The sequence below is a fragment of the Sceloporus undulatus genome, chromosome 5 (assembly GCF_019175285.1).
Source record: "Sceloporus undulatus isolate JIND9_A2432 ecotype Alabama chromosome 5, SceUnd_v1.1, whole genome shotgun sequence".
In the NCBI taxonomy this organism is placed as follows: domain Eukaryota; kingdom Metazoa; phylum Chordata; class Lepidosauria; order Squamata; family Phrynosomatidae; genus Sceloporus; species Sceloporus undulatus.
Window position 1 is genome coordinate 139461533 of NC_056526.1, and position 17339 is coordinate 139478871.

Sequence of the window (17339 nt, forward strand, 5' to 3'; positions counted from 1 at the left end):
GAAATAACAACTGTGTTTTTTAAACAAGGAAATAGACCTATTTATTGAATGCAAAGCATTACTGTTTTTAACATAATGGACTGTATTCTATTGATTCATCTACCTCATTTACATTTAATTAGTAGTTAAAATAAAAAATGCACTAGATCATGATCTGCTGGTTTAATTTTTTGGCAGATTAAAGCATAATTCTATAGGTGGACTTCAAAAGAGCTGTTTGAGAAACATGGACTAGATTCAGTCTGAAGAGATAATTGCAGTTAGAATCATCATAATCTTATTCAGTTCTTGGAATATTGTGTTATTGTTTTCTGTACCACTAAATTGGTGATTAACCATATGAGTCTATATGTCATCTTAGAAGTGAGCGTTATTAAATTCAATAGGTTGTATTTCCAAGAATATGTGTGTATGTTTCAGCTTCAAGTGTGTTGTAATAACCAGCCAGCACAGATGACTATTTGCACCAACATTGCAGACAACTTTGGACCTTCTTCTGGTGTAGCAAGATAGTTGGGTGCCATTGTTCAGTGACAGCCTAGGTTGCAGTTTCAATTTGTGGCATCTCCAATTAAAAGAATCTTTGGCGCGGTACAGACTGCCGTTTCTCTGTGGCGTGGAAAAGGGGTGTCCTTGGGACTTCATGCCCCTGGACACCCCAGGAGCCAGAGGCATGGAAGAAAGGGGCCACCCGGCCCCTTTCTCCCTGGCATCGTTCCCGCAGCCATTTGGTTGCTTCCCAACTCCAGAGGTTTCTAAATGAAACAAATTATCTAGATCCATTTCAATCTGGTTTCAGGCCTCACTATGGGAAAGAGGCAGCTTTGGTCACCTTGGTGAATGACCTACGCCGGGAATTGGATGGGGGAGTGTGCCCCTGTTAGTTCTGCTGGACCTCACAGTGGCTTTCTATACCATTGACCATGATATGCTTCTGGGTCACCTTGCTGGTATGGGACTTGGAGGTACAGTTTAAAGTGGCTCTGTTCCTTCATGGAGGGGTGAACTCAGAAGGTAGTTCTGGGGGACTCCTGCTCAACCCCCTGGCCATTGACCCGTGGGGTCCCTCAGGGTTCTGTGTTGTCCCCTATGCTCTTTAACATATACATGAAACTGCTGGGAGGGGTCATCCAGAGTTTTGGGGTGTGGTGCCATCAATATGCGAATGACACACAGCTGTATTACTCCTTCGCACCCCAGTCCAAGGAAGCTGTCCTGGTCCTAAACCAGTGTCTGTCATCAGTAATGGACTAGATGAGGGCAAACAAATTGAAACTTAATCCAGGCAAGACAGAGTCAGAAGGCAGATCAGGGAATAGGAATCAAGCGTGTGTTAGATGGGGTGACATTCCCTTTGAAAATGCAGGGTTGCAGTTTGGGAGTTTTCTTGGGCTCAGCTTTTAACCTGGATGGCCAGGTCTCTGCAATGATCAAGATTGATTTTGCACATTTAAAACTTATGTGCCAAATGCACCTGTTCCATGAGATGCTGGACCTGGCCTTGGTTGTACATGCCTTGGTTACATGTCATTTGGACTACTGTAATACACTCTGCTTGGGGCTGCCTTTGGAAACTGCAATTGCTCTAAAGAGCTTCAGCCAGATTGTTAACTGGGACAAGTTACAGAGACCACACAATGCTCCTGTTGAAACAACTCAATTGACTGCCAGTTTGTTTATGGGCACAATTCAAAATGCTGGTTATGACCTATAAAGCCCTATATGGCTCAGATCCCTGTATGAATCTGCCTGGGCTCTGCGATCCTCAGGAAGGCCCTTCTTTCCATCCCACCACCATCACAAGCACAGTTGGTGGGGCACGAGAGAAGGCTTTTTCCATGATTGCCCTAGACTGTGAAACTCTGCCAGTGGAAGGCCCCTTCCTGGCCTTCCACCGGCAGGCTAAGACTTGCCTGTTTAGACAGGCATTTAAAACAGAAAGTTTTTAAAGAATAGGCTGGGGTGTTGTATTGTTTCAAAGTATTTTTAACATTTTTATTTTTAACCATATTTTATTCTAACATGTAATATATTTTAATATTGTAATAATGTAATTCTATTTTAATGCATCATTTTTGTATGCTTTTAATTGTACTGTTTTTTGATGCTGTGAACTTCCCTGAGTCTAAGTTTTGGGGAAAGGATGGGATATAAATTATCCGCACATGTACACACACACACACACACACACACACACACACACACAGACATTTGGATAATATCAGGATCTTTTGGATATTTCCACAAAAAGAAATATGCATTACTAAATCCACATTACAATACAAAGAATATTCAGAGATTTGTGCAGAGAATGAAAAAGAGGCTTCTTCATATATCAAGAAACTCCAGTGAGAAAAATCCTCCTGCAAGCCCCACTTTTTGTTTTACTCAAGTATTCAAATAAACTAGAGGACCATGAAATTCACCTTTTTCAGTCTTCCTGTAACACAACCATATAGTGACTGGGGAGAGGATGGGAGAGCATATGAGAATAATCTGTGACTATTTTCTGGTGCATGATGATGGGCAACCTGGAGGATGCACTGACAGAAACAATCTTGACTGTGTCCTGCCTCTCTGCCCTGACGTGCCCATGTTGTCCTTCAAGGATTGTCCTCTGGAAATTTTGGAGGTTGATGTCATCACTGTGCACTGGAAGTTTTACAGAATGATGATATCATATGCTGGGTGTCTTTTGGAGGTCCTGGAAAATGGTGTTATCATTATGCATTGGGTGTCCTCCTGATGTCCTAGAGCAGGGGTAGGCAACCTTTTTGAGCCGGGGGCTGGGTTGCTGTCCCTCAGGCGACTGGGGGGGCCGAAGCCGGGGGTGGAGCTTCAACCCTCCGAGGCGGGGCCACATGCCAGGGGTGGAGCTTCTACCCTCCGGGGCAGGGCCGTGTGCCGGGGAGTGGAGCTTCCACCCTCCAGGGGCGGGGCCGCATGCCGGGGGCGGAGCTTCCACCCTCTGGGGGCCAGGCCTCCCCATCTTTGCTGGCCCCTGATGGGGCCCCAGGCCCCGTCAGAGACCTGCAAAAAAGCTGGGGGGGAGGCTGCCAGCGCTGGAGGGCCTCATGGAGGGCCCCAGCAACGGCACTGGGCCTCCCAGAGGCCCCCTGCCGCCCTCGGAGCCCTCCTGGAGGGCCCCAGAGACGGCAGCAGGGGCCAGTCGCCAGGCCTCCGCGGGCTGCATCCGGCCCATGGGCCGGAGGTTGCCAACCCCTGTCCTAGAGGATGGTGTCATCATCATGCAATAGCTATCACATCTCTAATCCACATGGCCAATGGGTTTCTAACTATTTTTTCTATTATCCGTATCATGTAAAGCCACTTTTAAACACGCAAGGATATTCAAAAGCAGTTTGTGGTACAATGTCAAGAAGCTGAACACAAAAATAAAAACTGTTCTGGATGCATAAACGTTCCTGAGCATATTTAAAGTCCTTTTTTGTTTAGATTCTAACTAGTAATTCTTCATTAATATGATCTCTGCAACTGGGAAGTAATGCAAAATAATGCTTGTTAATTGTGTATGTATGTATGTATGTATGTATGTGTATACCATCATCTAAGCAATCGATATACTTCTCTTTACAGAATGAGAAGTCTCCAGGCCGCTCTACAAGTCGATCAAGTAACATTTCAAAGGTAAGTTCTCAGGAAGGTCTGCTTGACAGACAGAATATTTGGAATGTGATTTAAAACACATTTCCTTTGGAGTGATTCCCACTGAAAATGATGGGATGTGCTTAAATATCTGAAGGGCAAAGTTACTTGTGTATATGGCCTTTACAGTAATTGCCATGTACTGATGAAAGTATCAATATTTTTCTTTCCTATATTGATTGGGCAGCTTAGTCTCAGATAGTGTGCACATTCAACTAGGTTTATGTCTACTTATGATGTCATATTTAATAAGTATTTACTCTTGAAATGCCATGTTTGACAGCTTATGTAATGAACTGGATGAGAAAAAACATATTAAACCTTAATTCAGGCAAGACAAAGGTCCTCCTAGTCAGTCAAAATTTAGGTCAGGGAATAGAATTCACCCTTTGTGGTATCTGGTTACCTCTATTCATTTCTTGAGATGTCAGATCTGGCTATGAGGACACATACCTTGTTTACATCCTGTTTAGATTACTGTAGCACACTATATGTGGGGCTGCCTTTGGACACTGGAAACTTTAGCAGATCCAAAAAGCTGTGGCCATACTACTGACTGGAGCTGGTTACAGAAAGCATACAGTTCCCCTGTAGGTTCACTGACTACCATTTTAACAATGTAAAATGACAAAAAAGTCATGTGGCAACTTGAAGTCTCTGACTTTCTTTATCTCTCTAAGGAGTTGTGCAGACCACCCTGAAGGAACAGCCTGCAGCCACCCCTTTTACGGCCATATCAGGGCCGCAGCAACTGCATTCCACGGCCCCAATCTGGCCTTTGCAGAAAACAAAAAGGAGCTGCAAAAAGCAGCTTCTTTTTGTGCCCAGCAAAGGGCATGATAGCCGCCGCACCGCAGCTTTATAGCACTCCTTCAGCACTGCATCATGACAATGCAGCGCCAGAGGAGCACTGTGACACCGCACGCTGTGTGGTGTGACGCACAGTGTCATGCCAACCTGGGGGCAAAGCACTAATCATCTTTTGCAGACTCTCTTACCCTGAGGCCTGCCATTAGCAACAGAACAATACACGTGCAAATCACGTGCAAATCACTCCTGCCTTTCCAGGTCACACAATATATATACCCAACTCCTTTCTAGGCAAGCATTCTCTGAAGATGCCAGCCACCGATGCTGGCAAAGCATCAGGAAGAAACTCTTCTAGAACATGGCCACATAGCCTGAAAAACCCACATAAAACTATGGATGCCGGCCATGAAAGCCTTCGTCTTTCTGAGAGGTTTGTAAATAATTATGCCTACAGGACATACAAAGTTTAGGGCAGTATTACTTTTCTCTGCAGAGCTCAAAAGTATAAAGGAAATGAAAAGTGATCTGTTCATGCCATAAATCAGTGTAATAATACATTCTGCCCTTTATATTTGCCGGGGGGGGGGGGCTCTGTTCTGGACAGCCCCCACCCACAGATAAAAAAAGCAAGACCTTGAGGCCCATTGTCATCAGTGACAAGCACAAAATGTGTGTGGCCACTAACACGGCCACGTACATGTGCCCCCATTGAAAGTAATGGGACTTGCCATCCTTAGATGCTTAAATCCATGGATGGCAAGCCCACAGATATCAAAAGTCTACTGTACTCATTTTCTTGCTGTCTTGATTCAACATATGAGACAGCAACTACTCTAGGAACTACTCTAGGAAATAGGAAAGAAATCTTAATGATAATTATGTCCAATATAATCCAGTTTTCGGATGTACAGTATTCTAGTTCATGAATTTCACATAGAAGCATCCATGTGAGGTTTTCTTGTTTTTCATATGCTAACTTTTACGCCATAGAAGACAGACACACAAAGTTTGCATGCTAGTTTTTGAGCACTGCTAGTTTGTTTAATGACATATTTGTTTGTCTGTTTATTCTCTTGTGTAGAGATTGACATATTTTGCCCTATGTGAGTAAAAAGTCATTGCTGTGGGCGATGCAACATGCTAGGTTCATTTAAAATAATCTGTAATCTGCCTTTTCACTGAAAATACAGTTCTCACCTTTGTAAGATATGCAGGTAAATATAAACCATAACCTGTCAATAGTGATGGGCTGACTCCCACACTTTCATATGATTTATAAGGGAGATTTGTTTCCTACTACATAAAATAATTTTCTCTCTTGAGTGTTAAATTAGCATAGCAAGAAAAGTGGTATTATTTTCAGTGACTGCTGCTGGTAAGGGGTCTCTGTTTTTACTTTGTCAATTTTGGACATTTGTACAAAAATGTGTCTCCTTCTATCTCTTGCATTTTGTCCTTTAGCTATTAAGACACAATATGCATGTTAATAAAACCATCTGCCAGTTTTTGTCTGACATACTCAATTTTCTAATCCATAAAAGTATATGCCACAGTGTATTAGGCATCATGACATCATAGGACTCTTTTTTATTTTAAAACAAATAAATAACAACTATCTCTCTGGAATTAAGAGTATAGTATTTTGAATAACACTATATTTTATCTTGGGCACGGGTTTACTGCCACAGTAAGATTTAGGATTTTGGTATTAGCATTAATGTTAGTGTGAGCAAAAAAAAAACAAACAAAAAAAACCCAGCCAAATGTACAAGACAAAAACTTGAGATCTACCTCTAATTCACCTCCATAAGCTTTACTTCTTTACAGTAGAAGATACACATATTTTTATGGTTTTGTTAGAAGTTTTGTGAGGTGCAATTAAAGCTTGTGAAATACTGATGAAATACCAAGATGAAAGAAGGGATGGAACAGCAAATCACTTTTAATAAAAGAAAAAAATGCATCATAATTAGAATTTAAATGATGGCCTTAGTTCTTAATTCTTAGTTCTTGGCTTAATTCAAATGGTTGCTAGACTGTGTATTGGCTTTCGCTTTTCTCAGGCTTGTGGAGTCCAGTGCTATGCCAGAATTCCTACTAGGGATGAAAAAAATATCCAAAAATATTCTAAACATGGTTGAAAATGTATTTTTGAGTGCTGGGAAATCTGATTAAAAGACTTAGGGGCTTGACAGGTGGCCCCTAAGGGGTGGCTCCGGGCTGCTCCAGGAAGCACTGGATTGGGGCCATGGCAACCGCACGCAGTGGCCCCAATCTGGCCTTTTCATGGCACAAAAAGAATTTGCAAAAAGTGGCCCCTTTTTCCACTGTAGCTCCCTAGTCGTGGTGGCCGCTTTTCTCCACTTCTTCGGCACAGCATGTGTTAACGCTGTGCTGAAGATGCGGTGTGACACTGCCAGCGTGCGGCCTCCACTCTGCCCCCACACTGGCTCTTTATGCCAGTCTGTACAACCCCTTACTCTCCAATAATTTGGACATGGTTGTTCCCCCCCCCCCCCCCCAAAAAAAAACCACCAATAGTATATGTGCGGGAAACAGTAATTTCTATGCAGAAAATAATATTTCTGTGAAGAAATGGAATCAGAATCTTAGAGGTGGGAGGAACCGCAAGGGCTATTAGCTCCAGCCCCCAGCTATGCAGGAATACACAGTAAAAATAATAAAAGCTTTATTTTTATCCTGCCTCTCTGTCAAAAGACAACTGAGCTAAAGCACTCCTGTAAGATCCCCATCCAACTTCTGTTTCAAGACCTCCAAAGAAGGGCATAGTACCTCTCTATTCTGCTTTGGTCAGATTTCACCTGGCATACTGAGTCCAATTATGGGACATGGAGTAATGGATTCCAGCAACAGGAAAAGAGATTCTATCTAAATGTTAGGAAGAATTTATTGATGGTAAGAGCTGTTTGACAATGAAATACACTGCCTCAGCGTGTAGTGCTCCCTTTCTCCTCATCCCCCATGCCCTCCTGTTGGACCGGCTAGTTTGTTTTTTTTTTGTTGTTGTTGTTGTTGTTGTTAAATCCATTGTATTATTGGTAACCTGACATGTTTGTTGTCATTTTGCTCCATGGGGTGAACAATGGAGCACTCATGAACTTCTATGATCAATTTGTGGGTGGGTGACAAAAAATATTATGGCCAATAGTGGTACTAGCGGCTTGCCCATCCCTGGGTACTTGCTCCTGATTGCTTCTGCACCACTGTGCAGTCTACACATCTGTGCAATAGTTCACTCTTTCCCAATGGAAACTAAACAAATTGGGATGTTTTGTTTCATTTCATTTGTCCAGAGTTAAGCCCTAGAGCATAGCTCCTGTTTTGGCAATGGGTACAGTATGCTTTGAAACAGGACAGGGCTGTTTCTTTGAGCCTGTGTGGACAATCCCTAAGTGAAGTATAATAACTGCAGTGTAATGTATCATCTGAATTCAGTAAGCAGTTGAAACAATAACTGAAACTGACATTGACTTGTTTCAATATACCCTAGTTAAGATTAATGTCTGTTAGTCTGGGTTTGGATAGATGAGTTGAAGTTAATCTAAAGTAAAATAAAATAAAAGAGAAGTCTCCTGAACACTTCAACATGATCAGTACAGGATGAAGAATATGCAAATATGATACTCATTCTGGATCATTTTTACACAGTGGGCCCTTAGTATCCACTGGGTTTGAGTTCCAGGACAACATATGGGTTTTACTGGGGTCGAGTCACATTTTGCTGAAGTTAACAGAAAAATTTTAGTTGAGAGAAAGAGTGTGTGTGTGTATTTTCAAGTGTGCACACAATCCCACACAAACCTTTTCTCCTGGTTAATGCCTTTGTTTTTATGTTGCATCTTTGTTCATTTTACAAATTTTTGATAAACTGCAGCCATATAGGTCAGGATTTCAAAAGTACATTGCATATGTAGATATTATGTCTGTTTGATTAGATATACTTGGTACCAAGGACACAGAAGATTAAGGAAAGAGATTAATATGATGTGTAAGAATAATCATTGCAAGACTGAAGATTACAGGAGGAGAAAAATAACTGAATAAATAAAGAAACTGATTTTCTGAGCCCAAATGAAGAAAAGAAAGAAGGAATAGCTCCAATTGGTGTCACAAAACATCCCTCACCAAGCTGCTGAGCAAGATACGAGGTTGTGAACACTACATCAAAAGGCATCATTACAGTAACTTGTTTCACCTAGAGGCACAACAGTTGCTAGGTGTTTGTAAAAGTAGCAGCATTCTAGAGTAAACCTGTCATCATAGACAAGTAAGTATAAATTTGCCACACGCACATATATGCACATATACCAGCTTCCCTGCTCTTCTAGACATTCATTTGTATATAAATTTTTATACAAAAGCACAGCTCAAACAATTTTATACTGCTTTTTCAGTTATGTACCATTGGCAAGTTCACACAAAAAATCCAAATCTTGCACTGTCTATTTGTGAGTCTGCAGCCCAAATGAAACAATATGGGGAAAATGTCCAATTGTTCTCCTTTTTTTCATGTGGATTGCTTTTCATTACTAAAATACATGGATTTCTCCCCCACCCCTCCATCTTTAGTAGCCATGGGAAGAGTGAAAGATCACAGCTCTTTCATTCTCTCTAAGGCATTTTATTTCTCAAATGGAAATCCTGCAGTTTTGCATGTGCATTAAAAATACAGATATCTCTCCTCCACAACCACATCTCTGCACACGTGAATGTGTGTGGAGAGGAACGGCTAGCCCCTGTCTGTCTTTCAGTTTTCTTGGATTTCTATCCTTTTTTTTTTATTTTTAAGAAATAGCTGAAAGAAAAATGTCATGTCTGTCTTTCCTTGGCAGAAACAGAGAATCTCTTCATGAAAGGGCACCTTTTCTGTATAGAACTTCTCATTAACATTTTATAGACTTTTTGATATTTTAATATTCATTCTCCTTCAGCAATTAATAGCAAATACAGCCATTTTTCAAGAAGCATGCTTTCTTTCCTGCTCTGTTTTTTCCCCCTAAATGTTTAGTGCTGTCTAAAATGTGTGAATAATTTAAGATCAATTACGATTTGAGAAGGAACCAGTAGATTTCCCCTTCTTCTCCAATATGGCTATCCAGTGGAAATAATTTCTCTTTTGCAATAAAGTCCTCTGTGGATATGTTGACAAATGTATAAGAACCATTTTGCAGTGAAATGCTTCTTGCATGAAATGCTAATGACATATAGTTATTTTTCATATTAAATGTAATCCAAGTGTTTCCTCTTTCCTGAGAAGGTTAAACACATGCAAAGAGAGGTTCATAAAACTGTATTACTGCTACTACTACTACTACTACTTTATTTTTTTTAAACTAATGGTTGCTTGGATTGATAATGTAGGAGCTCATATTTGCCTTTAAAACTTTAGTAAATGAATGAAATGTAGTTACTGGTACCAGCTCCATTCACGGCTGATAGATATTTTACACTTTATTTAAAAATAGCTGTTTCCATATGTTATGTAGTTGTTTTTAAATTGTTCTTTAATATTCTGACTCATTTTTATTTGCATTTTGTTTTAATCTGTGTTGTAAGCCACATTAGGTCCTGCATAGGAAAATATGGGGGCAAATGAGTAAATAATAAATAAAGAGAGAATTAGCTATTATGCTCTTTGTTGCTCATATTTAAAATTTAGTGTGTAGCAAACAAGAACAAGTAAATTTATTTTAATGTGGAGCTTTCTATGTGCAATGTTAGTCATGTCTGCAAGCACAACTTGTACAAAATGGACTTTTCTAGACTATAAAGACAAAGGATAGTGGGTCAAGAAACTCTGGCCTGTTACAGACAGCCAAAATAAAGCTGCTTCGAGTCACAGTGGAGGTATGGTGTTTCCATGATGCATGTCGTTCCTAAGAGTCCAGCACCACACCAAAGCCACCACTCCACGCTGAGCGTGGTTTTGGTGTGGTGTCTGGACTCTTAGGACGCTGAAACACCATACCTCCACTGTGACTCGAAGCAGCTTTATTTTGGCTGTCTGTAACAGGCCTCTGTAACAGTAACTTAAATGTTAACTCTAAAAAGGAAGTTAACGCTTAGCCTGAAACAAATACCCATCTACATGTGTGTGTGCATGCGTGCGTGTGTGTGTGTGTGTGTAGTAAATATTGTATTTTTAAAAAATGCTGGATACTCTTATTTAAGAGACCTGCTATTCTTGTCCAGATTATTTTTCCCTCCTTGATTTCATTTCCCAGACTGAAATTCTGTTGTCCTGAAGTGGCAAATCTATGTCAATGGAAACAAAAGAAGCCACAGTGGCTAGAAGAAGGGGCAGGTGTACTGGTGTCAAGAAATGAAACATTGGTGGTAGTGACAAGAGAAGACTCTTGGCTCTGTGCCCCCTTTCTCCTGAATCCCTGGCTTTGGGGAGAGTCCCTCATTCAGGGTACGATGACTTAGACCTCTTCTATGGCAAAGGTGATTATGTAAGCCATCACTTCCAGAGTGACTTTCTTCAAAGTGTCTTCACCACCACTTGGGAAACAAGCACCATGGAGTGCTGGCCTTGTAGCCTTTCCCTTGCTGTTGTCTCTCCATCTCTAAGTAATGAGAAAGGGCAGTCACTCACATATAAAATTGTTACATATAAGATATACCTAGGTTACTCTGACAGCCTCAACAGCCTTGTAGCAGAGTGTGGGTGTTGTGACCGCACATCAGCTGCCCCAACTTCACCCCATGCTGGCTGCCTGACCAGAAAGTGGGTGGCTTCATGCTGCCTCTTCGGCACAGCGTTTACATGCGCTGTGCCAAAGAAGTGGTGAAAAACCATCACAGCTAGGGATCCCTTTTCACAGCCTAAAAAGGAGTTCTTTCCACCATGGAAAGGTCAGATCAGGGCCATGGAATGTAGTTGCCACAGCTATGATCCAGCAAGGAAAGGAGTGGCTATAGGCTGCTCCAAAGGGGCAGTCTGCTGAGCCCCTTAGTCAATGGAGGAGCTGCAGTCCCCCAAAAAGTAACTGTTCAGTTTCTTTCTACTTTCTCCTCTAATAGGAAATATGAACATCTCTCTGGTGTACATATTTGTTGTGGATTGACTGTTCTGCAGACTGTTTTGTGAATTTCCTTCTTGCTTGTCTCCATGCTTGAAATTCCTGCAAAGCACCCGGATGCTGAAGCTGATCTAGTTATGTGATCTTATACTCATTTATTTTAATCGGCCTAAGATTAAAGTCACTGTATTTCATAGCAAGTTGGCAGTGTTTTCAGTAGTTCACAGTTCCATAGATTAACCAAACTATATCAGAGCATACATATATGCATAAACACTTGACTTGTTTAAAAAGATGTTCTGGTAAAATTGAGGGCATAAGATTAAAAAAAACCTGCTATGCATGTTCAACAGAGTTTTATTTAGAAAACAGGTACTGCAGATTTGTTTTAAAAAATTATAACTGCAGATATAATACAGATAGTTGTAAAGCAGAATGTATAGTTGTATAAGCAGACATTATCTCCCTGCATGAGCCTACCTGGACTCTAAGATCTTCAAAAAAAGGTCCTTTAGGGTGGAACATTTTGAATGACTGTATTTTAAGAAGGTGCTGTATTCATTCTAAATTGTTCTAAATTATTGTATTTTAACTACTTTATAAAAAGTTAAATGTATGTTTTACGTTGTTTTAATAGTGTCAACAGACCAATCTAATTTCAAAAGTACTAGTGGGCCACTGTGTATCTCCAGATGTTGCTGGACTTTAATTCACACAATTCCTCTTCATTGACTATGTCAGTTAGGACTTATGGGAATAGGATGAAAATATCTGAAGAGCCAGTTGTCCACTCTTTTTGGTGGTAGCACTGTTGTTGTGACCTATGATTGATGGCCAATGTCTTAAAGCACTGCGTTAATTCTAAGTGTGAGAAGAAGGAAAACAGTATCTCTAACAGCTTTGGAAAATGCCAAAATTAATCCTGAAGAATTGGTTGCTGTCCCTGAGGGTAAGCCCTGCTCCCATAAAGGTATTAATGCCTTCAGTTATGCTACTGATATCATCTCCTTTGATGAATTTTCTGCAGCTGGCTTCTGGTGTAACTTCCTTTCATTGAAATGGCACTTCATAAAATAAAGTATTTTTTGAATAAGTGTCAACTGAAGGAAGTGCCATTTAAAGTTCATTACACTATGAAATAGAACCCTTTTATATAGCCAATCAAAGAATCGTGGGACACTAAATGAAAGACAGTGGGAATGTGCAGTTTTCTAATGAGTTTGCATACTTGCGCTGTATTTGCTGTACATATTTTCCATACATTTTGTGTGATATAATTGCATTATAATACAGTGGTACCTCGGGATACGAAATACCCAGGTTACGAAATTTTCGGGATACGAAAAAATCCCATTGGAAATCATTGTTCCGGGTTACGAATGTTTTTTCGGGTTACGAAGAAAATTTTTGGTGCTTTTTTCGGCTTTTTCGCACGAAACGCGGCTTTTCCCCATTAGCGCCTATGGCAATTCGGCTTACGAAGGCTTTTCGGGTTACGAAAGCGGCCGCTGAACGAATTACTTTCGTAACCCGAGGCACCACTGTAATCCATTCCAAAACCTCTGTTCTTTCCATTTTCCTTCATTTACAGCACTTCCCTGACTAGACCTTGATTATTCATGTTATTTATTATTGTTGCTTAACATTTCATAGGGTGGGGGGTGGGGGGAGCTACATACTTGTTAGCCAAGAATGACTTTGACTTACAAAAATGACAAAGTACATGCTTGCACAATGCAATGTTGGCTTATCTAGGAAAATACAACTCTTTCCCCCATTAGTTCCCAGCAGCCTTTTGTGCACATTACATGGAAGGGTAAATAAATGTGCTCCCAGCTTTACATGTTCCTGGAGGCAACCCTGATTTAAATCTGTATCCCTTAGGTCTGACACTAGGGTTCAGCCCTCTGGAGCCAAGCACATTGCTCCACTGGCTGGCAAAGGCTACTTCCAGCACCTGGCATGCCAGTCAGCTGCAATGATGGATCACCGCAAGGCCAGAGGCATGAATTTCTCCTGCAGCTCAGAAGCTGCACACTCAGGACTTAGATGAAAGAAGGCTGGGACTTCAACTAAATTCTCAGTATTGAATTTTAATGTATCCATGTCATTTAGCAGAGGAGTCATAAAAGTATAGAAGGGATTTCATTATCTACAAAGATTTGTATCTAGTAATTGCGTAGTTCCCCAAACCCCAAGCATTTGCCTAATATCTATCTTGGTTATTTAGATTGTGAAGAAAGTGATTCCTCTTCCTACCTTTCCTTTTAACAAAGTAGTTACTAGTCCAAAAAACTAGTAGAAGCAGAATGCGTGTGCTGTTTTTATAGCCCTGTTTTCTAAGATGAAAACAAGAAAACAAGTGGCAAACTGCAGGAGCATAAAAATTATTACTCATACAAAAAAGTCCATGTTCGTTTCTGGATAGACATGTCTAACTCCCACATGAGTTACCGCAACTGATCACAGATGCTGAGAAAAGAAAGAAATGTTATCTGTGTCATATACCCAGCAGCTGTTCCCAGTATTTACAGCTTTCCTTTTTCTCCTGTTATTCTGATCCTCGGGTTCTTCTTACAGAAACATTTTAATTGAAATTAAACATATATGGAGAAAGTTCTCAAGAGGATTAAATGATAGTTTCTTGCTTATTAATAACATCTCATTTTACCTGCTTCTTCACATGCTTCAACATGACACATCTGGCTGACAGTGTGGAATCTCTATATCTCTTTGTAGAATCACAAAATCAAAGAAATGTAATACACCAAAAAGGCAGTGATCAAACTTAAATGAGTCACTTACATACTTTTGAAGAGGTTAGAGTCTCAAAACTTTCCAGGTCTGTTCAATTTCTGATTGAACTCTACTGTACTATTTACTCAGAGGATTTGTGGATCAACTGGAAACACATCAATGCAATCCTATGCTTGCCTGCTTGGATGTAAGTTCCACTGAGTTTAGTAAGCCTTAACTCCAAGGTAGGTAATTATAGGATTGTAGCCTTAAAAGGTTCTACTAGCACACAGTACTCACAATTCAGCACCCTCATATGTAAATGTGTATCTCTACCCATATCAAAAGATACATAAAGCCAATTCGTGGAGATCAAGTGAACATTGTGGTGTGAACATGAATTTGTATACAGAAACAACTGCATACACAACAATATTAGCAACATCTAGAACAACCTATCCAGTTCAGGGGTGGACTATGGAGCCCTTTGGATGCTAGTGTAATCCAGATTCTAGCTGCCCTAGCTGTCATGGGCAGTGGGAAGGAATAATTGGAGTTGCAGCCCAACAACAGCTGGACGACTACAAGTTTCCCATCCCTGGTTTACTCACTGTGGTTTAATTCATATGTTTTAAACATTATGACTGGTGTCCAAAGCTGATGCCAAAATTTCACTTGATTTTTTTTTAAAAAAAGAGTTCAAAATATTTAGCTTCTCCTAAAATAATCTGATTATTATAAGAAGCTGAAAAATTGAGCACTCTCCTCAATGTATGTCATTGGATGGTGTTTGTAAGGCCTAGGGTTACATACCAAATCAGCACATTGATTAATCTCGAAGTTTTTACCAGTTAAAGTTAAAGTTAAATTTCAGAGTTTTGAGATTGATTAATTTTATGCATAAAATAAGCACCCAGGTAACTACAGAGCTTACTGTAGTTTGCTTTTGTTCAAAATTATATTTCCAGAAAGCTTCTAGTGGAGTAAATCAGTTATTTTGCAGTCAAAGCACATTTTGCACTCGGCTTGTTAGTCTGAAAATTGCTCTGGAAGACTTGTGAGAGGACTCACACAGTGGAAGTGTCTTGCTTCAGGTGCCTGATCCCATAATAGGTTGCAGAGCTTCAGTGTGAATTTAAGACTGTCTGAGGCTTATCAGTTTCACATTCATTCAGTTTCTGGATTGCCTTGGTGGTACATTGATACATGTAAAAATAAGCTTTACTATTCACATAGCTTCTGCCCTCCCACACTGAAAAGTGATGCTAGTTCTGCCCCAGATCTAACACACAACACAGTATCAATGCATTTCAGTTTGTTCTGATATGAAGCCTTAGCATTGTTGATCTTTATCAGCTGTTGTTTTCTCCTCTCCCCCCCCCCCCCCCCTTCTCTCACACATGGACACCAATGCAACTAAACCCAACTGCAAACTGAAACCTCAGTCTCTGAAAGTTTGTTCCTCAAAAAAATAAAATATGTGTGTGACGTGCGGTATAGCCTTTGGAACATACTTAGTTCCTCAATTGGGTTTTGTTTTTGCAGTAGCTTCCTGTATTACAAATTGTGTATATCTGCAAGCATCGTGAATAAGCTGCACAAGCTAATTTTTGTTTTAATCATGTGGAAAAGTAGTAAAATATCTATGCTTTATTTTATGGATAAAGATTCCAAATTATCTAACTTGTTTCAACAGGCAAGCAGTCCTACCACAGGAACAGCTCCCAGGAGCCAGTCCCGGTTATCGGTCTGCCCTTCTACTCAGGACATTTGTAGGTATGTGCTGTATGAGTGTTCCTAATCTGGCTGAGGCATAGTCTTCTTTATTTAAAAATGTATAGGTCTAACTCCTAACCCCTTCATGGATTTGAGCTCAGAAGTAGTTTTTGTTTGTCATTTTTGATATTGTATTTATGTCCCTTCCATTTTTTTCCTATTTTAATCATAGTTCTTTCATTTTAAAAAAATCCATACCTCTTATTTATTTTATTGCTTTATTTCTCTCTCTTTCTCTCTCCTTTTTTTCCCTCATTTCCCATCCATCTTTGCTTACTGCTTTGTTTAGATCTTCCACCTTGCATGACATATCAGAAGATAAGTTTGAAAAATCACCTGTCATGGTGCTGAATCCTGCTAGGAAAGAACCTGTTAAGAAACAAGTGAAACGAAGGGTTAGGAGAAGAAAGGAGGCTGAGGAACATGCTGATCATGCAGAACAGCAAAGGAAAGAGAAGGATGGCAAGTTGCACCTCAAAGTTTCAAATCCAAGATGGAATGACTTGCGCAAAGCATCATTTGATTCCACATCATCAGATGAGAATCACTGGGCCCTGATTAGAAAGAAAGAGAGAGCCACCATGCCTAGAAGAATGAGAAGACGAAGCACTTCAAACACTCAGCCTGTTGAGCATTCTGTGAAGAATACTATTGAACTTGTCACAATGAGAACAAATGCAGAAAAGAAGCCAGAAGAGAAGACAGACCCCAAAGGCCAAACTCTAAATCACCGTAGGAGAAAGACTTCAAGGTGTAAAGAAACAAACCCCTCATTATCATCTGTGTCCTCTCTGGATACAAAGAGCTCTTTGAGACAATGTAGAAAATATCAGGGCAAGTGCAGCCACAAGGATCCAAAGCCTTCATCTTATCTTAGGCGAGGAAAAGCAACCAAGGAGGAAAGTGGTTCAGAGAAAGGCTCTGGCAGTGATATTTTGACACTTCCAGAAAATGGAGCACCTGCTGGGACAGGGCCTGCTGTGAACGTCGCAGTTCAGAAACCTCCTGTGTTTTATGATGACTTGTCTGATGATTTCGAAGTGTGCAGGTTTGTCTCCTAGTACAAAAAGAATTGCTAAGTGCCATGAATTACATAGAGGAGGTTGTTTGGGTTCCCCCCTGCCTCCTTGATTCATGCTGCTATTCAGAGTCTAGATCATGCTTGGCAACTAAACAACAGCAGGTAGCTTTCATTTAATACAGACTTTAATCATGAAATCAGAACAAGTATCTGAGACATAGTACTGAGCCATTTTAACATAATAAAGCTGGGATAGGATGCATATTCCCCTATGGGAGTACAGG

At 40.4% G+C, this 17339-nt stretch overlaps 1 protein-coding gene across 2 annotated transcripts in view; it reads left to right on the forward strand.

Annotated features, from left to right (window-relative positions):
* MARCHF1 (membrane associated ring-CH-type finger 1) overlaps positions 1 to 17339 on the forward strand; it is a 163030-nt gene that overhangs the window by 96842 nt on the left and 48849 nt on the right. Inside the window, exons 3-5 of one of the 2 annotated variants that reach the window (XM_042470179.1) lie at positions 3598 to 3648; positions 15955 to 16034; positions 16324 to 17082. In XM_042470179.1, coding sequence (XP_042326113.1) covers positions 3598 to 3648; positions 15955 to 16034; positions 16324 to 17082 — 890 coding nt within the window. The remainder of the gene's footprint in view (positions 1 to 3597; positions 3649 to 15954; positions 16035 to 16323; positions 17083 to 17339) is intronic. The other variant, XM_042470178.1, reaches the window with a different exon arrangement.